At 43.1% G+C, this 26,690-nt stretch overlaps 1 protein-coding gene across 1 annotated transcript in view; it reads left to right on the top strand.

Moving 5' to 3' along the window:
* apba1a (amyloid beta (A4) precursor protein-binding, family A, member 1a) overlaps positions 1-26,690 on the top strand; it is a 46,292-nt gene that overhangs the window by 1,148 nt on the left and 18,454 nt on the right. Inside the window, exons 2-5 of the mRNA XM_076730929.1 lie at positions 15,177-15,246; positions 18,359-20,034; positions 25,918-26,016; positions 26,120-26,159. Of these exons, the coding sequence (XP_076587044.1) occupies positions 18,463-20,034; positions 25,918-26,016; positions 26,120-26,159 (1,711 nt within the window). The 5' untranslated portion in view covers positions 15,177-15,246; positions 18,359-18,462. The remainder of the gene's footprint in view (positions 1-15,176; positions 15,247-18,358; positions 20,035-25,917; positions 26,017-26,119; positions 26,160-26,690) is intronic.

The following is a 26,690-nucleotide window of genomic DNA, read 5'->3' as shown; positions in this document are numbered from 1 at the left end:
GATGATTCATGTTTTTAGTGCAAATGGTCATTTTAGCATTTCATGTTCAAAGAAAGAAAACAAGATGATGTGATTTTTGTTTGGGTGTGTGCCAAACAAACATGTTCCCTTATGTCTGGAGAATGTGATTTATAGGCTGGGGCACCTCTGTCACACCACAGTGCTTCATTTTGACTCATATGTGGACACATTTTAGCTCTAACAAAGAAGTGGAGCTCCTGTGATTTGGATATTGTACTTTTGCTCTAGTTTACATTCTGTTTAACGTGCTGGAGCAGCTAATCGGCTATCTAGCATGCAAACTAATGTTAGCGGTGCACTAGCCCAGTGAATGTTTGTTTGGTGGCTCGTTCAACAGGCAGAGGTGCAGGACAAGATGTGCTTCTAGTTTAGATAAAAAAGGAGACTTCAGCAGGAAACCTTATGTAGGTTGTTGTTCAAAGTGTGTGGTTCAGGTGTAGCAGGCTGCTGACTCTGAAGGCATGCACAAAATAGATTTCTAGTTTACAAATATTCACTTCACCCCCCCCATTCACTTCTGTTGAAGGCGGAATAATGGCCAAATTCAAAGGTGCATTTCCTGTTTCTCTGCGATCTCTTGCTGGCGCCGATGGATGTGCAGCTTAGAGTTCACTTTTGTTCAACTTGCAATGAGTGTATGTGCTCGGTCGGCCAATAGAAACACTGTAGCACTGTGTTTGGAAAATGAAATTATTTTTCTAGCTTGTTTCTTCACAATTCTCAGTTAAATACGACACTACCAGAATACAAGGTGCACTGCTCTTCAACACTGCTATGGTGGCCCTGAGTGCACAATGCACTGCAATTTAAGAAAACACATGCAGACACAACAGAAGCAAATACTGAAAACAATTTTGGAGCACATGCGTTGCAGATACAGAAGACATGACCAAATGCAGAAATGCTGCAAGTAGCACAGATGTCAATGGAAACAAACTTTTCTTCCCGGTGCTCATTCACTCAAAGTGACTGCTGCATGTATCTCATCAGAGCTCACCAAAAAAATAGAATTCTGTCCATGATTTTATTGATTTTTGGTGAGCTTTGGTGTTTATGACTAGGGGTGCACTGATATCCCCTTTTTTTTTTTTTTTTTTTTTTCAGACCAAGTACAAGTACGTCCATTTGGGTATCTGCTGATACCAAGCATTTAATTATACCCTTACCAGTTTAACATGCTCAACAGACACACAAACACACACACACACACACACACACACACACACACACAGACACACACTTTACCTTAGATCGAGTTCAGTTGCAATGCAGTGTGAGTGAGTGGGTTTTTTCCGTGTCAGTGAAGCATCTCTTCGCAGACAGCTGCAGCTAAGCAACCTTCATTGTTTTGATGCCATGGTCCACATCCGTATCTTGGGTCCAAAGTCTCGTCACAGCAGGAATCACATCTGATGCCAAAGCATCAGTGTCCACTGGTGAGCACTGAGATGATCAGGGAGCTCAAAATCAGACCCAAGTATTGTCAGAGCCTGCTCCTGCTCGATGAGGGACTGTTTGGTAATGCAGTTTCTGAGATGTTGTGACGGCTGAGAGCCTCATACTTCGCCTCCAGTACACTGAGGAGATGATGAAATCCCGTCTTATCTACAACTCAGATTCCAAAAAACTTGGGGCACTGTAAAAGACAAAAGCAGAATGCAGTCTTTCACAAATGAACTGTGTTTGCTGATGGTTTTACGAAGTGTTCCTGAGTCCATGTACATGTCATTTAATGTGTTCACAAAGTGGTGAACATCTCTCCATCCTTGCTTGTGAACAACTGAGCCTTTCCAGGATGCCCCTTTCATACCCAATCATGATACTATCACCTGTTACCAATCAACCTGTTTACCTGTGGAATGTTCCAAACAGGTGTTTTTGGAGCATTCCACATCTTTCCCAGTCTTTAGCTGCTCCTGTCCCAACGTGTTTGATATGTGTTGCTGGTATCAAGTTCAGAATAAGGATATAGTTACAAAAATCAATGAAGGTGATGAAGTCAAGCATTAAATGCATTGTCTTTGTGCTGTTTTCAACAGAGTAGATGTCAAACAGGATTAGCAAATGATCACTTTCTGTTGTATTTGTGTTTTACACGGTGTCACAGCTTTTTGGAGTTGGGGTTGTACAACTGACAGTGGCTGTTCATTAAGAGCGGTGCACTGAGGAAGAGCAGCTGTTATTTTTACCGCCCGTGGGTTGTCTCTAGACATTTTCTCTTGCCTTGTCTCAGATTGCAACGATAATGAGTTAACCTAAGATTCCATGTTCAAAAAAGTTCATACATTATCATATTTTCTGAAGGGGAGATTTCTTTTCTTGGATATTGCCTCTGTGTGTGTGTGATGTGTGTTTGTAAAGTAGCAACATTTAATTTTGTAATTAATAGCAAGTAATATTTACTTATTCCCACAGGATTTCCTTACTTAAATAATTCCCATATAGACAACTACTTCTTAGTGTAATTGACACAATCCCCTCTAGTTTGGCTTTGAATGTGATCACGATGCTGATGAAGGTGAGGAGGAGCAGTATTGGGGTCTTGGTGGTGATGAAGAACTCTGGGTGTCACAAATAGAACTCATTCACCAAAATTTGATTTGCCACAATTTGGAAAGATATCCACCAAGTCACGCAGTAATTATCTTACAGGTATTAGATTGAAGCTGCTTTGACGACCGTGGACACGAGATGTCACTGTACAATGTGAGCTCGTCAAATCAAAGAGCTGTATTATCTCCTCATGGTGCATTACAGGATAACTGTGGTGAGGATGTAAAATGATTTCACCCATGAGGTTTAATGCAGGGAACCTGGCACACTACAGGAAAAGTTATTTATGTGCACTTAGTTTTGTTCGCAACAGGCTACTGTTATTGCTGATATGGTAATTTTCCAACTTTTTTTTTTCCAGATTCCTTGACATTAATTAAATTAATTTTCAACAAGCACAGTCATATTCATCGCTTGTTAATGTCCTCTGGAAACAGATCTGCTGTCGTCTGTGCTACTTGTAGCGTGTTTCTATATTTGCAGCCTTTTTTTTCTAAATGCTGTTCATGTTTTCTCAAATGGTGAAGATTTATGCTTAATTTGCTTGTGTTTTGTTACATTTCAATGCATTGAGCTCTCAGGGCCACCATAGTTTACAGTCTGTGGTTGCTCTGATCAATATTTATTTATTATCTGCATCAGAAACGTGACGTCATGTCCCCTCCCAGTGCTGAGTGCAAGATAACTTTGTTGAATGGACACATAATGTGGCCATGCCCTCTGATAGTGTGGCCATCTGCCTATGATAGAATTCTGACGTTACTACGAAATGCAAATATGGTTTACAATGAATTGCAAAGATGGAGCCTTCATACCATTAAGCATCGTGCCTTTGATTTTCTGATTTTTTTCTTTTTCTCTAAGGAGGACACAGGACAAGGGATTTACACAACAGATGTGAGCCCTAGCAGACAAAAAAAAAAAAAAAAAGATTTCAAAATGTGCATGTTGCTGAGTTTTATTGAGCTAAGGACAGTGTGGTAACAGCTAAATACTAAGCCCTGTTCCAGTTTCAATTTTGGATCTCAGTCCTGGTCCTGGAGGTTAGTGACCCTGAGTCCTGGTCCTGGAATAGGACCAGTGCAGCTTACCTAGCTGTACCTTCTACCAGATTTGGTCGTTGCACGGCACTGACCAGCTGTCAGCATGTGTTTAAGATTGGTTGCTATAGCTCAGCACTGATGGGGCTTTTGGACATAAATAATAAAGCACTGCCATGACTTACTGAAGCATCATTGATGTCATTAGTAGCATCTGTGCTTTAACAGTCAAAATGTCTGTTGTGAAATATGAGTATCCAGGTCAGACTGGGAGACGAGAGCCAGTGACTGTCCACAGCAGCTGAACTACACATTAACTTACATTAACAACATTAACTACACACTGTAAGAGACCCTTAAGATAAAGTCTACAATTTAACAGATACATAAATACACATTTTATCAATGCAGGAAAGGACCTTCTCTGTCCTCTCATTTAAATATTTTCCTATAAATTTCCCATATTCTAACCTTTCAAAACAGAAGTCGTCTGCAGTGTCGTTGGGAGGCATAACTGCAAATGTGATGTGTTTGCCACATTCCCCCCTGCTCCAGCAGGTGGCAGTATGTCAAACATTAGCTGTAACATCTATTTCTGTGTAGTCATTCTCTCAAATGGCACCCACCAGTTGAAGAAGAGTGTGAAGAAGGATGAACATTAGAGGGGTGCAGTACCTGCCAAAAAGGCCAAACGTTTGTGCAAGTCTCACCAAATCTCACCAAATGGGAGGAAGCTTGGAGGCTTACTTGTACATCAGAAAATTGATGTGAGCCAGCATGACAAAACTCCTGTGTACTGTTGCACCCCGACTTGAACTCCTCCTTGACTTCCTTCCACACACTGAGTGAAGACACTTTAACTCGTAACATTTAACACTTCAGTTTCTGGTAAATGTCTACTGGTGAAGCATTTCGCTTACCTTGGAGGGATAGGCAGCATGGTTTGGTCAGTGAAATCAGAAGTGTTAAGTGTTCACATCGTAGTATTTAAAGATATCATTTGTATTTCTCAGCTTGCGCTAGATTTAAATTGAGGACTGTTTGTGCAATGGCCAATGGGGAAACTCCTACAGTCAGCCGACCAATGGTGTAACTTCATCATTCTCACTCACTCAGTGGCAGATTTTTGACTTTGGACAATATTCACCAGTCTCTAGTCTTTGACTTTTAAGACTAGAGACTGGTGAATATTGTCCAGCTTCTGAGGTTTGCGGATGACACCAGGCGACTGCAGCTGGCTCCACTGACAAAGCTGGAACCTCTTAGTCCTGGGTCACTAGTCTGCCTTTGAACCAGCTCATGTTGAAATGAAAGCCCCTCAGTGGTGCCTAAAGCAGCTCATTTTTGCTCTATGGCAACCTAGCAGGTGAATCTGGCCATGATCCATATTGTACTATTGTATTGTCCTGTAGTTATAATATATACAGTATATAATTATATATTACTACTTTCTGTGTATTTTATGTCAGTTCCTACAGCCTTTATATTTCTAAATACAACATGAAGCAAATGATGAGGGTGTATATAGAAAAATCACTGTCCTGTTTCTTCCGAGATCATCAGTGTTGTAGTTTGCTGCTTTGCTGGATTCTTTCATGTACATCTAGTGGTCAGCAACAAGCAGACAGCTCCACTGCTGCCTGCTAGCTTTAGTTTCAGCCTGTTTGTCTCAGGCCCTTTGTGTCTGTGTCAGTGGACAGTAGCTGTGGGGGCCTGCAGTCAGCTACCTGCTCAGACAGAAGGAGGATAAAATAAGTGGACATCTTGGCAGACCTGGAAAAGCAGCCCTTTGCCACCGGCAAATTGCATCTCTATTTGTTCAGGAAGGTTCCTGCTGGTGCGCGTATCAGTGAGCCGAGTCTAGATTTCCCCTGCGAGGCCATCCAATCCGAGGTAAATACAGTACATGAGGAAATGGTGACAGGCTGAATCCATCTGGTGATGTAAATTTCTGCCTCCCTGAGCATCTAAGACAGCCTGAGGCAAATACTTCACCTCTAAATGCACGGTCATTGTCAGCTAGGAGGTAGTGTAGAGGCTGAAACACACTGAGGGAGCATTGTGTTGTGTTGGTTAACAGCGTTTTGATGGAAGATGGAGCCTGATTAGATGAGCTCTTCATTCAGACCTCATCACCAGTGCAAAATATATGAAATGAATGCTAGAATGTGAGTACTATTCTGAAGTCAGCAGTGGTTTTGTGATCTCACCTCCTGGGGACAATAACAGTGACAAGCTAAGTGAATAGCTATAAATATTCTAGTGATTAAGTGTGTGTCTCATGCCCTTGAGTTGTGGGTTTTTGATTTTGGAGTTTGATTACATCCAGTCCAATCAAAAAAATTCATGTATAATATTGCTGTAATCATTCTGGTGTCGTTGCTAAGAGGTCAGCGCTGTGGCCGGTGAGTCAGAAGGTTGTGGGTTTGAAACTTGGTCCCTGCTGTGTTAGATTGTCTCTGTTCTGCTGGGTTTGTGTGGTTAGCGTGTGTGTCTGTGTGTGTTAGCACTGTGACAGAGTGGTGACCCGTCCACATTGTCCCACTGTTGCCCAGGTGCACAAACTACAGATTCCTGCTCCCATTCAAGTGAGGAAAGATACTTAAAGGATCATTCTGATTTATAACGATGTATACCCTTCCTCACCGAAGTGATTGTTGAGATCTGGGAACACATCAGACAAGCAAAAGTCTGGCAGATAAGACACACGAGCAGTCAGACGATCAAGCTGAAACGTCGCTAATAATCTCTCACTGCACAGAGGAACTGTGTGCCCGGAGTCTGCACGATGTAACGGCGGCACGGCCGATATGATGAGGCATGATGACTGTCAAACAATCTGTCAGTTCTGAGACTTTGGCACACTATCCTTTAATACCTCTGATAGATTATTGGGGGCAACAATGCAAAAACTCGATACCCTGGCCTGTGTTATGGTACCAGACATCCCTTGTTATGTTGTCCATTCACTGATTTGATTAACGTGACAGATGAGTGAAACGCTTTGTGCCAAAATAAAATTAGAACAAAATTCTGGTGAAACGGAAGCTAAGCTTAAATTGGGGCAAGACTTCAGGTCTCCATTGCATCTGTGTCAGCCTGTGTGTTCTACTGTGTGGATGATTGTCATCGTATTCACTGTGTCGCCTCCCACAGCCCCAGACTGCAGTTAGTGTGTAAATCACACAATTCTACACTCTAGTCCCTTCTATAAGTTGAAACAGTGTGAGATAAAGTGGGTTTCTGTAATTTTGATGTATTGATATGTGTGTTAAGAAGAATCATAAACAGGCACATTGACAGGGGTTGGGAGGGAGGCTGTGGATTTTTTTCTTTGAGACTTTGTGGTCTCAATAATTAATAGCACTTCCTCTCAGTCATCCACAGCGCCTGTTGGCTGTGCAGAAGGTAGCATAAAAAATACTATAAATAAAGATGTTTAGCGTATGGAGGCATGTTCACTTGTCTATCACATGGTGGTTCCTGCTTGCTGGATGCTTGTTGCTGTGGTAATTTACCTCTTTTTTGACAGACTCAGTGAAATGAAAGGCTCAGTTGTTCACAAACAAGGATGGAGCGAGGTTCACCACAGTTCATTTGTTAACGACTGCATGCTGTTTTTGTTTGTTTTAAACAGCGTCCCAACCAAAAATGTCCCTAGATTAGCTAGAATGACATTATGACAATGTATTTTCTGACCACTGGTGGTCTGATTTTTGATTTTTCTCTCGCTGTTGAGTAGCTCTTCACTGCATCCTGTGTGGAGGAAAGTCAGCGCTGCACTGACCTCCACAGAGACATTTAATGATGTTGCACTCCCATCAGTTAGATGTGGTCACTGTTGTCTGTACATAGTACCATACTCATCTGTAATGCAGCAGTGCAGAACAGCAAGCGGCAACCGCTAGATGATTTTCAGCCTGTGTGTAGCTGCTCTTTACATGGCAACCTGTAGAGGAAGACTCCAGGGCCCTGAAGCCTGCCACTGTACAGAAGCATCCTCAACAGCTCTGCAATGTTTGCTGCATATTTCAAACATCATTTCCAACACTTCTTGGAGATAGCAAGAGATTCCAGTTGTAAATCCAAATCCATTTTTTTAAAACAATTTTTTAAATGCATACTAGTCCAGAAACACACACTGAAAATAATAATCTGTAACAATATGTCATCACTGCTGGCCGCTTCCAGTGCCTCTGATAGAATGAGGTAAACACACAACAGCTCTTTCATTCCTAGTAGTGGTATCTCTGGCTTGATTGTGTGTTCTGATGAAAACACCTGGATTTGTTTGTAGGTGGGAAGCCAGTGAGGGCACTGGTCCCTCTTGCTGCACCAGTCAGCCTATTGATTGGTGAGGGCTCTACGCAGAGGCCTGTGGGCTGTGGATGTGGCGATGAGGGTTTTCTTCCTTTATGTCTTGCATCCTGCTGCATCTTGTATATTGTGGGCTGCGTGTGCGACATCATTTAATAAGTGTGCCAGTGCATTCGCAGGACGAAAGAGAAGGCTACTACTGTCAAAATCCTAAATTTTGACAGTAGTACAGTGTAACATTCTTTAGCCTTCAGTAGAACCAGAAATGGATCAGCTGGCCAGAAATAGAAAGGCTTCTGAGCTCCAGGGCCATTCCCATTCTGATCATTTATTTACAGGAGTGCAAACGTTTCAATCAGTGACCCTTCTCAGAGCATCTTGTCTACCCCTCAGTGTGGCAGCCATTACTAATTAAATTTTCTCCAAGTTAATGACAATCAGCGCAGACATCGCAGCATTCTTTTGGCTGTGATGTCCTCCTTAACATCTACAGCATTTCCTGTAAAGCTGCTGTCAGTCAGTGTTTTCTACCCACGGTACTCCAGCAGCCTGCTCATGCCCTGCTGCTAATTCATGGTAAGATGAGGTGTGAAAGAAGCGGCCACAGCACCGGCACTGCATATGAAAAACCTCAACATGACATGAAAATGATCCAGATGGAATAAGGCTCCACATGCTCTGGCCTATTCTTGGCTGCTGTGTATTTGTTGCCTTCCTCCTAATTAGTTCCTCCAGTCAGAACTTAATAATAGACTCTATATCCCCCTTCTTACCCCCCGCCTCTTTAAAAGGTGTTGACTAATGTGATACAGTGTTTTTTGACATGAGCTATTGATTAGGGGTGGGGAAAATAATTCCTATTCATACAGTGTCTTATGATATGTTATTCATATCCTGCTGCTGCTTTCAGTATACTCTGTTGTGATACCAAGGCAGAGGTGTTCCCTGCCTGTTTTACATGCGATTGAACTCTGATCTGCTTACTGGGACATCCACTTTTTGACTAAGTAGAGCAAATACAGCAGACGCAGATCAACATGAGCCTTCATTTTGGGTTGTGTTTGTCTCCATCTGATCAATTTAAGTCCAGTATTCACTCTCGTTTAGCTCGGTTTTGGTCTCCACAACTCCTGAGAACAATGTCTGTCTCTTTACCTGCTACATGCTCCACTGTGTTCACCAGCTCGTCTCTAACTGTGTCTGTCTGCTGTTTGGTGCTTGGCAGGTGATGTGCAGTGGGTTTGTCAGAGCCCGTGTGATGAAAACTGCTGCTTGATGATAGCAGTGACACAGCAAACACTAAAGGTTGGTCATTTGATCAGTTGTTACAGAATACTGATTAGTGGCTTTAAATGAAGCACATGTCATGTATTAGACTGCGTTGTAAAAGCATTGTTATTGTGCATGGAGGCTGATAGATCAGAATGGCTTATACAAGCTAATTTTGGATTCATATTTCAGATTGTTTATTTGACTTGACGTCATAGCTGCATGTGGAATAGCCGGCAGGACTAAAGTGCAACATAAATTACTTTAACAGAGGCAAAACAGTCCTCATGAAGTTTTATATAATTTACGTAGCCTATGGTATATACAATTTTTAAGCCTGATTTGGACTGTGATACTGGATCAGGAGAGGATATGTTACAGTAATCCTTTTCACATCTTCTGTCCACCAGTAGTAGCACAAGCTCAGTCACTAAGTCTGTGGGTGAGCCAAGAGGAGCTGCTCCAGGTGCAGCATCATTTAAATACACTATGAAGACTAAAAGCATGTTCCCCTTTATATGAAAGACTGCATTTATTAGATGACTGTCATGTTTGACGTGTGGACCAATCACAACCCATAATCAAAGAATTTGGTTTTTCATGCATTCATATCCAGGCTTTCGCTCTGCGTTATATGTTGACTACAGTAACACGTCACCTTCCTGCTGTGTAGAATGTTTATATCAGTGCTTTAGAATGCAGATGATGTCACTGTCAAATCTCATTTCCTGTTGAGATGAAAAAGAAGCTGGAAAATAATGCAGGCAAGACAGGAGGTAGAGCTGAAAATAAATGGTAAAAAGTAAAAAATAAGAAGTCGTCAAATATCACTACTGGTGTCAGCTTTGTAAATCCAGGCCAAAATAGAGTGATACTGTTGTCTTGTAAGTGACCCTCTGACTTGCAGTCCTGGTCGTAGCTGAAGGCTTCACTCAGTATACGGTACGCAGTTGAGCTTCAGGACATCAGCAGGGAGCTGGATGGATTTTATCCTCAAAGACGTTTTCTCTTCATGCCTTCAACGGGACAAACAGGATTTGTAGCAGGACTTCAAATGTAGGCTGAGGTTTCCAGCTGCAGCCACTCACATGTCCACAACCCATAGTAAGAAAGTGATGAATCTGAATTCGGTCTGTATATGTGGAGCGAGACACAGAGAGGCGAGGCTGACCTCGTAGAGTCACTGCTTGTCTCTCCAGTCGTTGGTGTGTCATGTGAAGGCCTGCACAGTGTTAGTGTCACACTGCAGTGATAAGATCAGCTGTAGCTTTTTGATAAACTACGTCAATGCAGCGCAGCGAAGGATTCAGCCAACCAGCCTTGAACTGGTTTGCACTCAAAAAGAGTAGGTTCACATTAATCTGATATGCAGTTTCACTCATGCAATGATGGATATGAACACCCTACTTGTCCTTCCTCCTGCTATCCTCTGACTCCTGGTCCATGACCCTTCCACATTCAGGCAAGTGAAGCCACATTTCTTGGCTGAATTTAGAATTTCAAATCCTACTCAGCTTATAATGATGAGCCATAATACAGGAAAGCTCCTGACCAGCTATGATGTATGATTGATTTTCTTGTTGTATGTGTATACTGTGGTTTTAACAGCTGGCTGTGAATATAGAGGACCTCGCAGTGAGGTGCAAGGAAGTAGGTGGTTTCTTTGCTTGGAGGGCTTTCTATGCTGTAGTGCTTAATACTTTCTTCTTTCTATACTGTTACGCTTGAAAATGAAACCCTGGATCATTGCTGTCATTCTTCACTGTTCTGCTATATCTCTGAATTTATTTCCTGTTGTGGCTTTTTTATTTTGCAAGGCTCCTCGGGGACTGCTGGGAATTCTATCATAGAGTATAGCAGTGTCAACATTTTGGGAAATACGCTTACGTGCTTTCTCTCTGAGAGTGAGGAGATGTGTTTCAATCTCGTGTCTTCATGTGAAGCGCAGACCTGGAGTCAGAATGTGTTTAGCTGAACCTAGCTAATGACTGGAAGTAGGGCTGAAAAGCCAGCCTGACTGTGAACAGTGTTCAGTGATTAGCATGGATCTTTGTTTTATACAGGCACAAACAGAAATGTGAAATTAACACTTTGTAGTTATAGGATGAGAAATGTGCTGTAACCTGTTTTTGCTGAATAGCACAGTGACTGTGGTCCCCCTGAATCTCGTCGTCATAGCCAGGTTACCAGGTTTTGGAAGAACTGGGCCGATGGATCCACTGTTGTCAGCCATGTGGTCTCTTTCTTAAACATATCCTATAATTCTTTATCTTTAGAATTCTTTATTTTGTCCACTGAAAAGAAACATTCCCTCACTTTTAGACAACACAGTCATTCAAAGAGAGTGTTCATCCAGAAATGGCGCACCATGTGGGGCCGTCAGCGGTTTTGTAACGGGTGGTAAAGGGCAGGAAGTGACAGCCATGGTGGTGGAGGTGGGAGAACACTGCTGCCCCCTGGAGAGGTCACCTCCTCATCTGCCCTCCCACAGAAAGCAATTACCCAGTGGTTTCCATGACAACCAGCAGTCCTGCCGCCGCCTGTGCCCAGACAGTGAGAGAGGGGAGAGGCATAGAGTGATTTCCACTGCACCGCACAGCATGGCAAACTAGTTTACCTTGATGATGTGTTGGAGGTGTGCTGGTCGCAAACCGCACTAATGGCCTGTCGCCTGCAGCCTTTTCAGCTCACTGTTTCTGTTTGTACTTTTCCTCCCTGTGATATTTAAAACCGATCCACTGACCAAACAGGGCAGAATATGTCCATGTCTGTGTGTAGACATGGACATATTCTGTGTCCCGCTCTGTGAAAGTACTGAGAGCTGAACACAGAGCTTTCTCTCTGATCTCCAGCACAGACACACAAGTTTAGCCACTGAGGAGACAGCTGAGGGGGGGAGACGGTCACGGGTTGGCTGCGGTCGAGTCTGAAACCAAGCAGGACCACAGCAGCGTGGCTCGGCACGGCCGGCCCCTGCTGTGAGGCTGTAGAGGACACGTCATCACAGCTTGTTACGGTAAAGCCTTCTGGGCCCGTGGAAAAACCCTATTAGCTGTATGAAAAAAATATGTGGAGGTTTGCTCTTACTAATATAAATGCCACACCACATATAAAATTAGTAGAAACTTTAAGAATACAACATAAAAAGATTGAAAGGTTTGTCGCTTAAACCTGGACGTTATCTAGGTGTCTGAGGTTGGTATCGGGTTCATAATTATCAGTGTAGATGGAGCCAGAAAGGCTGCAAACAAACCTCAATCTAGCTGCTTGTGTCAGCAGACTCTTTATTTTGATCACTATCCAAAGGTCACATCTGAATAATAACAGCTCCTGTGTGAACTTTTCAAATCTCAGACTAAGACCTGCACGACTTGTATCAGTGGAGCCCTCCATCTCTACAGAAAAGCACAGGATATATACAATCAACTCGCAAACAATTATTTCACTCTGTGCTTTTGCCATTGGTTTGGTTTATGGGTGACACAGGACAGTCTAACACCTCATGAACAAATTCATAGGAAACTGCTTGTGGCTGTTGAAAGATCCTTTCTTAGAGCCTGTCAAAGGCATGAAAATGATTAATGGCAAAAATACAACCTCATTCTATAAACAGTGAAATAATGAGGGTACTCTCATGGGTCTGCCTCCCACAGAGTTTTATAATCTGAGCAGATGTTGATGTTCTGTGCTGGAAGAGAATCCTTTTCTGTACCACATTCCTGATGACATGTAATTAAGTCACAGCTTCCCTGTAGCAAACAAATAACTCTTCCTCACACAAGGCCTGTGCTCCTCTGCAGTGTTTGCTGCACCAGCATCACGCACTCTTGTGATATCATGTCGGTTGGATCACTGCACAAAAGAATAGGGTTTTTAAAGCCAAACTAATTTTTATTTACGATCAAGTTTACACCTTTCTCAACCCCAGCATCAACCCACACACGCCTGTGCAGTATGCTGTACCCTATATGATACTGATACAGTGGTTGGATGAAATGCTGGACCACCAGCTGTCTACACAGCCTGCATAAAAGCTTGCATTGCACTTTATGTGCAGAGCTGTGGCCCAAAGCATCGTTTTACACTTCTAAGTAAAATTTCATAATCCATGCACATAGAGGATAGATTTAAACCCACATGGACCAAAAACATTGACTATTTCAATGCAAGTTCACTAACCAAATACTACAGAATTCATTCATGTTCTCTCTTCTGATATTTCCTAAGACTGGTTTCTGCCGCTATCCTCCTCACTGCTGGAATGATCTGCAACACATCCTGAGCCACTCATCCCTCTGAGAGCCAATACATTTGATGATATCGGGGATTCTTTTAATTAGAGTGGCTGTGTGTGTGAGAGATGATTGTTTTTGATTTCCTAAAATAAAAAAAAAGCTTAACTGACTAATTGACTGTATTATCCTGGAAATGATTGTTTATTCCAGGACTGACAACACACTCAACAATGCTGACAAAAGGAGAGAAAGGCAGACTTTGTGCAATTCTACCACAAACAGAAAGTAAGCACAAAAAAAAATGCAACTGCAGCTGGTTGGGCGATGCAGACAGTCTGTCTGTCTCTGTATCAAAATCAGGATTTTTAGCCACATCATGCAAAATACGGCTGCAATACAGAGTATGACAAATCAAGATGGCAGCAAGGCCTTACCTGATGGGACCATAGATTCTACACTGAGTGTGACTTCCTGCTGCTTCCACTTCCAATTCATTGTTTCTTTTGAAATGATAATTGACGGGTTCGAGTGCACCACGTGACATACAATTTCGACTGTGGCCATTCCTTCATGCTTTGCCCGGCACTGTGTCTGATGGCTGGAGATTCCACAAACCCTGCGACCTTTCCTACATCACTACAAAACATGTCATTCCTGCTCCAGAATTGTCTGTATGTTCTCAACACTTTCAGACTGTAGAGTTTAATGAATACTCCTACAGGATCAAACCTGGAGACTGGGCTTGTTAACATGTAGATTGAATGTACAAGCTACCAGTGGTGACTCGGTGCCTCACGGTGGCCGGCAGATAACTGTCTGCGTGGAGTTTTGTTCCTCCTGTGTTTCCTCTGGCTGCTCCGCTTCTTTCCACAGTCCAAAGACGTGCTGGTGAACTGGGGACTCTAAATTGCCTGTAGGTGTGATCAGGAGCCTGAATGATTGTTTGTCTCTGTGTGTCAGCCTGGGTGGGATGTGTGGGATTGACTCCAGTTCCCCCACAGTACAAAGGATAAGCGGGTGTAGATGGAAGTAGATAGACTGGATAGATAGGACAGAGCAGTATTACTTTTTGACTGCAGTTTTCTGTGAATTACAACATATTCATGTTCATTCCTACGCTTTTGAATGTGGTATAAGCATAGCTAGTTTACCGTGTTAGACTGTGTTGACAATAAATAAGTTGTCATGTAAAAGCAGTGTGAAGTGATGACTTTCTGGAACACAAAGGCACTGAAGGGAAAAGAGACTCGACTCAGATCTATGTTATCTCCTCCATGCAGAGGAAATCTGGGTTACAGCTCTCAGCTGAGTCAACATCCCTTTGACAAATTGAGTTGTACTATATGTGAGTGAGTGTTTGCTGTGCGAGTTAGTGCTGTGTGTGTGTGTGTGTGTGTGTGTGTGTGTGTGTGTGTGTGTGTGTGTGTGTGTGTGTGTGATTGCCTCTTTCAAGGTGAATATTAACATTTAACATTTCACTGCCTTGTTATTGTGCATCGCTGGAGAAAAGGAAACCAGAGTGATGAATAAGACTTCAGTTTCCCCTGTCGTCTTTCTTGCTGTATAGGTCTCTGCTCTTAGCTACATGTAGTGTTTATAAATGCTATGTACGTATTTATTTTTCAGCTCTGATTTGTTATTGATGGTCTATGAGGAGTCATGTGGGCTAAAATGTCAGATTTAATAGATAATTATCTAAATTGTGCAGTTGTAATTTGGCTTTGTGCTCTTTTTGTTCCAGGACGGACTTGAGAAAAGAAGCATCACACAATCCAAAACTACTGCCGTCAGCTTGCACTTGGTAACAGAAGGTGAGTGAGTGCCTGACAAATACACATTTTCCGATACTTGACATAAAAAGAGGTAGTGCTTTACCATAGCTTGGTTTCTCTGCTACATCTTTTGAATATGTGAGACATGTCTGAGCTTTCAGGGACTATGAGTGAAGTATGGGCTCTGAAAGCAGCATTTCTCTAGATTCTAAAATTAAAGGTACCCCTGCACCATCATGGATGATGTTCCAACTGCCTCATTCCTGCTCCGAGGAGATGTGAGCGAGGATACCGAGAGACCAGCCTTCGACGCGTCGCTTTATTAGAAATCCCTCAGTGATTGGTCGCTCAGAGTGATCTAACATTACATCACACCACCCAGAACCAATTCAGGTTTTAGATTTTGTTTGTTTTCTGACTCACCAACTAGTTAAGAATACTGTGTCTGTGTTAACTGTAGGTCTGATGAACAAAAGAACCGTAAACAACTGTCTTGATTCACAGAGATTTTCCCTTCACAATCTATTACTTGTCCTGAAAAAGAGGCTGATGTCTTTCAGCAATAAACACATTTACATTTTCATTTCCGCTCAGTCACGTGTCAGAGCCCCTGTGCCTCGGGTAGAAACTGGTTTGGTGTGACATAAATTTACATTATTTTTACTTTGCCTGAAACATTTGATTCAATAATGAGTTTGCAAATGGAATATCAATAAATGAAGAGGCCAATTCTGATTAAATTTAAAAAATGCACTCTGCCAGCACTGACTTTCTCATCTGCATTCAGCGTCTGAGCAGTGAAACGTATTCACACACAGTGATGCCAAAGGTCTGAACACAGGATACATACAAAAAGCAAGATTTAATGAATGTGGAGATGGTTGAGCAGCAGAGGTTTGGGGTGGTTTAGTTAAAGTTATTGTGGATACATAGTATAACCAGTGAAGACATCTGCTCATCTCAGCCCAGAGGAAGCTCAGTGCTGTACGTGTCAGAGGAGGAGTGAACACAGTGTGTGTCACACAAGCTCCAACAAACTCATCATTCCCCAGCAGACAGACAAAGTTAGCAACCAGCTAATGAACATAGTGGAGCATTTAGCTGCTAAAGAGGCAGATATTTTTCTCAGGAGTAGATGGAGTCCAAAAACAGTGAATATTGGATTTGGAATATTGGTGTTATATTTATAGGCTGTTCCACTGCACCCAAAAAATCAATGGATGCAGTTTCTCCTGCACAGTAATATTATTTTAAAGGAAACGCTGACAGCCAAAGTCAGTAATTGAAAAAGCAGAAGGTAGTTTCTGTGCAATAATTATGAATCTGGGGTGGAAAATGCCAGGCTACCTCTTTCAATGTGCTTTTATGGTAATAACCCACAGTCTCTGTGTGTCCTTGGCCCGCAGGTCTCTCTCCTAAATGACCCAGTTCTCTGCATTCTGCACTGAGCACAGAGTTCTGGGCGGTGGAGAGTGTTTTTTTTTGGTGACCTGAAATTAAAATCGATTTGAATGATACACAGCACTCTTAGCTTATTACCCATGGTGTACAATAAAAAAAAAAAGCATAAGTAAACGAAAGCAAATTGTTCATCCATCATTTTCACTTCAAAACAAGAAAACACAGCATGCCAGACTAATTCACAGGCTAATGCTAGAAGTCTTAGCATTTTAGCCAATGGAATATGCATAGTAAGATGTTATAGATGTGTGTTTTTGTGATTTTTGTGAGAGTGTCCGCACTGGTTCATTCCGTTCATCGCATTCATTTTGTGGTGTCTAATGAGCATTGCAGCCTCTAGGGGCCACCGCCATATTTGTCCATGTGTCCTCATTTCAGTTACCCCCTCTTGTGGGGGCGCAGTCTATGAAAACCTTTTTCCTGTTTTCCACAAAGTGTTTTCTTTCTGCCTCTTTCTTTTGGATGATCTGTCCAGTGTAACTCAGTGAGGTCAGAGTGAGCAGACTTTAGCGTTTGAGCACAAGGAGAGAAAGCAAAGAAAGTTCTTTGTTTAAGTTGGTTATTGTACTGAAAACTGAATCAACTCTGGTGTCTTTGAAACAATGAGCAGATTTCAATGAACCATGATTTGTCATTGTGCTCCAGTAGATGTGATGATGTTGCCTCTGACAGCAATGACTGAGCCTACAATTCATTACATGACATTAGCCCATTGTTGAGTGATGAGCAGTCAGTAGACTGATAAAAAGGGCAGCATATGCAGATTGGATAGATGTGACTGTAATGACATGACAGCAGTCAGATCTGTTGCAGTTTGACAGGTTTTACTTTGTTTGTGCAGATTATTTTCCGTTGATTTCCAGTTGAAAATGACTGCACCACAGAGAGAAATGCACTGGTCAATTCAAAGGTACCACTGCCAGGAACCACAAGTCATTATGGTATTGGATGGGAGCTCTACGCCTCCACCACCTGTGACCCCTTGTTGTGATACATTATTAAAATCTGTCAGTCAACACCTCATGCTGCGAAAACTGCCTTGGTCATGTCTGTTGGCCCAGAATATATCCATCTTCAGTTTTTGAATCTTTTCCATGCGTTGCTTTTTCTACTTAAAGCATGGACAACATCCTGAGCAGGTTATTATTATGATGTTGACTTCATAATTAATTCATGCAGTTAATTCAATTTCCATCGAAATTAATTTTAAATGAAATGAACTGAGAGTTTCCAAAGCTTTTCACCATCCCACAAGCACTTTTGATGGAGTACACTGGCCCCTTAAGGGACTGAAGAGCCAAACGGTCCAAACAAGCAATCATAATCCATTAGCTGTGTGGCACCATCCACTTTTATTTAGTCCTGCTCCGCCAGACTACAAACTGCCCCACAAAAGAGGCATGGGTCTGCACACAGTTATGAAACAAAAGTCAATGGTGCAGATACATTTCTTAAATAGACTGTTACCTGGTTAGTAACCGGGTTTGCACTGCTATTATGGCTGAGTAGTGCTAGCATGTTCCTGGCAGGCGATATTGTGAGTGGTTAGCGCACAAGAAGGTACTGTGTGACCAAACCTCCAGTACCATCTGCAAGAATGCACCAATCGTTGTGTCCGATGTTCTGAACATATTTTTCCATTTCTGTTTAGTGACGGTTTCTCTTTCTCCTTTCTGTCTACCACTTTCAGTGTCTTTCAAGCAGCGTTTGCCCTGCCTTCATACATGCACCGGCTGATGACGCACTCCTAAAACCTTTCTCTGACACCACCGAATCAAACAGAGCCACATAGCCATGAACCCCCAGGAGACGGAGCTTGGCCAGGAAGTGATGGAGGAGACTGATGCCCCTCCTCGCCATCGCCACAACAACCGGTCCCGTAACCACAACAACCAGGAAAAGCGCTACAGACGCTGTGATGCCCCTGCTGGAGGAAGTGCTGGCAGTAGAGCCAGGGCGCCACAGCAGCGCAGGCCACAGGAGGAGCAAGACATGGAGCTGCAACATGGAGCTCAGTCCCCACAGCCCCAGCTGCCCCAGCCCATTCCTCGACCTGCAGTGACACGTTATCGCAGACAAGGAGACAGCGAGGCCCGGATTAGAGCCCAGCAGCAGAGGCACAGACAGAGGCAGCAGAGAGAGGCAGAGAGAGCACAACATTTAGCACAACAACAGGAGAAGCAGCACCTCGCAGAGATGACCCAGGAAGATGAACGAGAGAGGGACGATTCAGTGCTGGCGCGCTCAGCGAGCACTGAGAGTGGCTTCCACACCCACACTGACAGGGCTGAGGGGGATGATGGCTTGGTGATGATGTCTCTGGAGCCTGAGGGGCAGCCAGAGGTGGACGACGAGGCGGGGAACTACGGTGTCCAGCTGCGGCCGGAGGCGGAGGGGTACACTGAGAGTGCCGAGGCTGAACAGCAACATCTCCATCCACATCCGAGCTATCCTCCGCAGCCCCCGCCCCTACCACGTGAACCCCTGCCTGATATCCAGAATCCAGAGAGACAAGATGAAGCTGAGGAGATGCTGAACACTGGCTACTCCAACTACGTTTACACCCAACCCCTCAGTCACTCTGGAGGAAGGGCCGACGTCTCGGCTGGTCAGAGCTTGGAGAGTTTAGATGCTGGACTTGTGGATGAAGCCTACTCTGAGCCATATGACATTTACTCACTCTCTGAGCACGTTTACGAGGAAATCTGCGATGCTCCGACATCAGTGTTATCTGCTGCAGACGGAGTTGAGGACACAGAATCTCTCCAACAGAAGAGGGCCGGGTTTCAGCTGTTGGAGGGCCGGGTAGGAAGCGGAAACTACCATCAGCAAGAGGCAGTGGGCTCCCGCCTGCGCCACTACGACGAACGCTCGGATGGTGAGTCTGACAGCCCAGAGAAGGAGGCCGAGTTTGCCCCATACCCACGTGCCGACAGCTGCGACCAGGAAGAGGACATCGACAGCATCGTGGCTGAGGTCAAAGAAAGCCTAAGCTCTCAGAGTCTTCATTGTGCTATGGACAACACCATAGGTGAAGAAATTGAGCTACCGCAGGGAGAAGAACAACCAGAACAGGAGTTCCAAAGTGACTCAGACAAAAACAACAAAGCTGCCAATCGAGGGAAGCCAGCCAGAAAACAGGCTGGGAGCCCTTCAGAGGAGCCTGTAGCAGTGAGGAACAGTCAGGAGAAGAGGGATGCCATATCCCTGGCCATCAAGGACATTAAGGAGGCCATAGAGGAGGTGAAGAACAGAACAGTGAGATCTCCTTACACACCTGATGAGCCTAAAGAGCCCATTTGGGTAATGAGGCAGGACCTGAGTCCCACTGCAGAGTGTGACCTACAGCCAACACTAGGGGGTGATGTAAGTACAGTACAGCAGCTCTGGCTATTACTGATCAACTTGTGTTGGATAACATGGCTGCTCTGTTAGTCAGCTGTTGTTTGCATATAGATGTGTTGTTTTACTTTTTTTTTCTTGTACACATTTACTATTGAAAGCCAGCAGAGGGCAGAAAACTCCAAGCGGGCAGAACTGAAGACCAGAACACATGTCATTGCAGGTTCCCCACACAGCCAACATCAACAGCATTATTATTACACAACACAACTTATTCCATCGTTCTTGGAGTCTGAATGTGTCAGACAGCAAAAAACACAAACACACAAGCTCTGATGAGGTGAGCTGAGAGGGAACACTGACGTGCTGATTGGACACATCACTGCTTCAGGTGATCACATATCGCCTCTGTGTGGGACAGAGGGCAGCACAGAAACACAGACCGGCTGGAAACAGCTTGTTGGTTACAGCACAGATAAACAGGTTTTATGTCTGTCCACCCAGGAGGTGTTCCAGCAGCTTTTTTCAGTTGTCGACTAACAGCGTCTTCAAGGTTTCAAGTCTTTTTTCTCCCATTTTCTGTGTGTAATGACAGTGATTGTGTAGGGGCCTCTCAGCAGCAGTACTGGCCTGGACGCTTCCTGTGTAGATGGAGGACTGACTCTGCTGCTGTTTTTACACATCCCTGTATCTAGCCATGGGGATAGATTTGAAATATATGCTTTTGAGATTCCCACCTTCATCTGTATTGGTCACAGCAGTGAAAACAATATTTAAAAGATTTCAGCGGCAACATCCTCATAGAATCCCCATAGACCCCATGTTAAAATGCCCAGCAGCCAAGAAAGACTTTTTGAATTATATTAAAAATATGCCGAATTCTGGACATGGCTGCTTTGAGTGACAGCTAGCTGGTAGGATTCAGCAACCAGGCTTCATTCGGCCCACCTTAGCTCCACCCACGCTCCATCTCTTTGCTATTTTTACATCAGCCAGGAGTTTGGTGGAGTCAGGCACTGCCAAGATGCCGATGACCAGAGCTTCACAATGGCTCTTCAGAAACCTATGGGTGCATTTTTGCAAAGAATTCACATTTCTTATCAATATTTGAGATAAATAGTGTTCATGTTTTTCCACTTCTGATGTAAATGGACTGTTCCGTCCACAATAATGGCATCACAAATCAATTCAGTATACACACTAATGCGGACAAATGTAAAAACACTGTTTACATGCCAAAACAATGTGCATCCACCATCGTTTTCATGTCTGAATAGTCTTTCACACTCCACCACCAAAATGAAAGCAATAGGGCTCAATCTCTTATGCCTGCTCCAGACATCATGTAATTACAGTGGAGATGCAGCCACAGCCTGGTTATTCTGCTGAGCCTCAGCTGGTTAAAACTTTGGTTTGTCGCATTCCACTCACCATTTTATGGCTACTATAATTGTGGCCAACAATGTCATAAACAATATTATCACAGTATTCATCAAATATTCCTGAAATACAACTGTAAGAGCTGAAATATAGTAAACTTCCACTCAGTGACACCTCATTCACCTTGGATTGGATCAAACCTAACAGTGAACTGTGCTGCAGATGCAGTTATTCATGTTTTCATACGTGCTCTGATTTCTTTGTTACTGATAACAATCATTTTTACAGTTCAGTTTTGTTTTTGGAGCTTTATCACTCCACATCGGCTGACTTTGTTGTAGTTTTCTGATGTTCACATACTTTTGGCCATTTAGTGTATTTTACGGTCACAAAGTCAACTGACAGCTTAAAATACATACAGGTCAATGACAGCAGCTGTATTGTGGAATATGAGTGATGACAGAGAAAGATGAAGGCAACAGTAGACAGCAGTCTGTGCATCAACACCTCATCAACAGAGCTTTGCTTGACTCATCCATACTGCAGATTAAAGCTGCTGTTTTTTCCAAGCTGACAAATGAAAACAATGTTGATGAATGATGTCAGTTTGTAATATAGTGCATTAACTTTTAGGGGTGTAGAGCACTTCATACATAACACAAACACTGTCATTACTCCTGCTGATAATGTCAAAGAGAAACACAATAGACGTATCCCATGCCACAAAGCAAGTGTGTGTGTGTGTGTGTGTGTGTGTGTGTGTGTGTGTGTGTGTGTGTGTGTGTGTGTGTGTGTGTGCAGCCCACCTCTTTACAGCATTTGTAAACCCCACAGACAGAAAGAATCGTAGGTTAGGTTACAGCACAACAATGAGCTTCTGTTTAAAATATTAAACAAATGCAGAACAGAACACATCTACTGTATGTGCACACACACGCACACATGCGCGCACACACATACACACACACACACACACACACACACACACGCAGGTGAGATGTTGCACTGACCTTTCCTAAAGGCAGTGAGATTAGATGAATCAGTCTGAGGACAGAGCTGGAGTCAGGGTGTGGTTAGCCATGATGCTAAGCATAAAGAACACAACACATTGTTTTCACATTTCTGTTTGTGTTTGAAGTAAACAAACAGGGTTCAACCTGTTCATTAATGAGCTTCAGAGGTGCTGGTATGTGTATTTATGAACATAGTCAGGATAGCTGTTTCCAGTCTTTCTCCAGGAGCTGGCAAACACAGCAGGGTGGTAAAGAGAACTCCAGGATTTGAATGGCCCCTTCACGAACCGTCCTGTGGACTGTGTGGCGTGACGTGGGCCAGCCGTGTCTCTGGATAGTATGCTACCCCTCATATTATTTGCCTTCCTCATACTGCTGCATCAGCCGTGGTGATTATGCCCACATTGATCTCAGCCTGAATAGAAATCCCAGTCATGTGGTATTTCTCTCCTTCTCCCCCTGCTGTTGTGTCTCCCCCTCCTTCCTCCCAATGATTTATTGAGTAAGGGTGAGAGAGAGAAAGGTAAAGGGCAAGACAAGTTAAATAATTCAGTGAGGATCCAATAACAGAATAATCACGCTGTGTTCCTTTTTCCAGCGCCATGATCAGAACACACCTGCAGTGTGGGTGCTTTTAATAATACTCCTGCTTTAAACTTCATATTAACACGGACGTGTACAAAACATACAGTGGAAATGAACTGGGCGAATAAAGATGACATGATGTCACAGCATCAACAGAGCAAATCCAGTCCGACAGACAGACCCAGCCTGGTGATTCCATGATGAGTCCGGACACATAATCCTGAGCGTCACCTGAGCCGCTCACTCCCAGTCTATAGACACCAGTGTTACATCTAGCCACACAATATCTGTGGCACTTGTTGAGGTTCAGCTGCGTTTACGCATTTACCAAAAACCATGGAAAACTTTTGGATGTATCAAGTAGAAAAGCTTGAGGAGGAACAAGCCAAGCAGAAGCAGCAGACCGACCAACGTGATGGAGATGAGGTGTGGACAGTTTCACGAGTTTCTGATGATTTTTCCTTTGGGCTGTTGAAGCGATGGTTTATATTTATAGCAGTGGTGGATTCAATTGTCTCTGGAGTGTTATGATGTGTGCAGAGTTCTGAAATGACACAAAATGATGTCTTTATAGGACCAAATTTCTCATTTCAGAGCCCTTTTTGAGTTGAAACAGAAGCTGAGAGTGGTTGAGAGTGGAGACTTAATAGTCTGATTTTTTTTTTACAGGTAACAATTTGCAATCATGATTTCATTATCTGGACAGAAGTAATGGTGCCCATGGCCATAACATTATGTGCAGGGCTCTCTCACAGCTGAGAGAAAAGACAGAAGCCTGTCATCCCGTGTCAGTGGTGGAAGAAGTATTCAGGTCCTTTGCTTCAGTAACAGAATCCCTCACTGTCAAACTGCTCTGTTACAATAGAAAGTTTTGCAGTTCAAAGTATCAAAAGTAACAGTTTCCATCATGCAGAAGGGCACCTGTCAGAGGAGGTGGAGCTATTTGAACTGCTGTGTATACTGTTGCTTGTTGTTTCTGCTTTATAACAGTTCAACATATTTTATTTATCATTTACAATCTTAAACTGAAAAGTAACTGAAGCTGCCTGATACATGTATTGGAGTAACAAGTGCTGGATTCCCCTCTGAAATGTGAGGAGTTCTGTCACGTCTTGTGAGGTGAATGCATTATTAGTCTCCTTCTGAATATATTTTAATTGCCACCAAACTAGCTTTTGATGGTAAAGAACAAATTTTGTGAGCTCTTGAAGTGATCACTGCACAGATCAATACATTGTGAGGAGTGATCAGCCAACTCAGAGGACTGCAGGTCTACTGAACCTGAAGAAAGGAGAAGTTTTTCTGTGGATATTCAATGTAGTGTGTATGAACAAAAACATAGTCTGTATAAAGTACGCTGCATGTATAGGAAGATAACCAAAATAAACAATGGATGATTATTTATTTGTGTGAGTTACATGAGCTACATGAGAATCCAACTACTGCCTAAAAACTCAACGAACTCAGTTCTAACTAAAACAAATCTTGTCTCATGAGCAGCATCTGTTATGTCAAGATAAAGTTGTGGTGAAAATGTGGCCATAGCATGAGTATTAGAAACTGTCAATAAGCCCTTAAAGACTTTCAGCAAAATGAAAAAAAAAAAAAAAGTTTTCTCCCATCTATGAAAAGACAAAAGAATGTGTACATATACTTCAGGGCTGGAGGTGCTGACAGCTGCCAGAGAAACACAGTCACAACAGGTTTCAGAGGAACATGTTGCTGTTTGAATTACCACAAATGAAATTCCTTTCACTTCCATTGTATTGGGGTGGAGGTAGAAACCTCAGAGACTGATCTACAACCTGGGCTAATGAAACCAAAGCTACCTGCGTGGAGAGGTACCACTAGAGGGAAGTGAGAGGTGAACCAACCATTTAAATGCTCTGCGAAACTAAAAAAAAAAAAAAAAATACAGAAGATGGACTAAAACAAAACGTGAGCGGTCCCACCTGACTATAACAGACATAAAACCTACAGTTTATTTAAGCTGCAGCCAACAAGCTGCTTCCAGCCGCGCTGTGTCTCTGTGTTGTGACATGTGCTGCCCTCTGTCCCACACAGAGGTGATATGTTGTGATGTTTTGCCTCTAAGCACCGTTTGTCCTGTCAGCGTTCCCTCTCAGCTCACCTCATCACAGCCCGTGTTTGTGTTTTTGCTGTCTGACACATTGAGACTGCGAGCAAGATGAGATGAGCTGTGCTGTGTAACTAATGCTGTTGATGCTGGCTGTGAGGGGAGCGCCGTTTTCTTTGGATCGGTCTTGTGCTTTCTGCCCTTCGCTGGCTTTAAATAGACTCTAAGGTGTCTTTCACACTTCACACAGCATAATTAATCATCTTTGTGCTGAGTTCAGATCATTTTGACAAGCGTGAATGTGACGTGTGAAATGCAGCTTCTCCTTTGGGCTTTTCAAAATGCCATCCTGTCTGTTTGAAGTGCTATGTGTATTTTCATCAACATCTATGGACGATCAAAATAGCTCCCCACGACTCAGAGATTTCTGTGGACTTCCATTCACGTGGTGGTGTAGATCCTAACAGTCTGAGAATATCTGACTCAAAGAAGCTGAGCAGAAATTTACCATTTTTTTTTTATTTTGGCTGTAAAACCAAACAATGAGCTGAAAGACACTTCAAAGCTCCTCAGAGCTGAAGGGAACTACAGAGTCAGTGGTGATTCTCTGTGGGTTCATCACGAGGAGCCGCAACTTTCTACTGTGAATCTAAAAATATGAATTAGTGAAACTTAAGATATAAATGTTATGATTGATGTCATGAAACTCAATTGATGCCCTCTTTGTTGGTGTGACATAGCTTTCATCATCTGCACATCCTATGTGTGGACATCCCTATTCATTTTGAACTCATGGTACATTTGCATTAACGTGGTGCAGTTCACAGACTGTTCTGCTTTGTCCCCCTGCAGTCTCCTGGTTCAGGCTCTCCGTCTCCTCCAGGAGCAGAGTCATCCAGCAGACATCTGCTTCAGGAGGACAGCTTTGAATCTTCTCCCTCCAGTAAAGAGGTGGGTTCAGTCTTTTACTGTCACTGCACCGTCTCATTTTCATTTTTGCCATCAAGTACAAGTGATTTTTGAAAAATTCATTCTTCTCTCCTCTTATTAATAGTCCAGGAAAAGCCTTGCATCCTTCCCCACATATGTAGAAGGTGAGTGCTTCGTCCTCTGCTGCAGAGCTTTTTAAACCGTGAAGCGCCCCCCTGAGGGGGGTAGTTAGTAATTGTAGATTATCCTGCTGATTTGTCCGCTCACTAACAAGCTCAGCAGCTCACAGAGGACATTTAGGTCCTTTCTGTTTCTTCTCATTACGTCAAGGAGAATCAGACAATCAAAGACAAGATGACGGCTGTTCTGCCAGTCACTGGCACACTATATATAAACTGTTATCTGCCCGAGGTGCTACCAAAACACAGTACACCAGCTTCATTAATAGAAAAGTGAATGAATGAGTGGTGGAAAAAAAAGAAGAAAGTCAAAACTGAGCCAAAGACATTCAGATAAACAGATAAACAGAAAGAAATCAATGCACTGCCAAAGGATTTATTTTCATCAAGGTTTCATGAGTGTTTAAAGAATGTGTCAAGTACAAGGTAGTGAGAAACATGAAGACTTGTATCCTTAAACACGGAGGCACATACCATGTGGACAACAACAGGATGAGAAACAGTAACATCTTATAC

The sequence above is a fragment of the Chaetodon auriga genome, chromosome 5, assembly GCF_051107435.1.
Source record: "Chaetodon auriga isolate fChaAug3 chromosome 5, fChaAug3.hap1, whole genome shotgun sequence".
Classification (NCBI taxonomy): Eukaryota; Metazoa; Chordata; class Actinopteri; order Chaetodontiformes; family Chaetodontidae; genus Chaetodon; species Chaetodon auriga.
The sequence above is the reverse complement of the archived record's forward strand: the minus strand, read 5'-3'. Positions and strand labels throughout refer to the sequence as shown.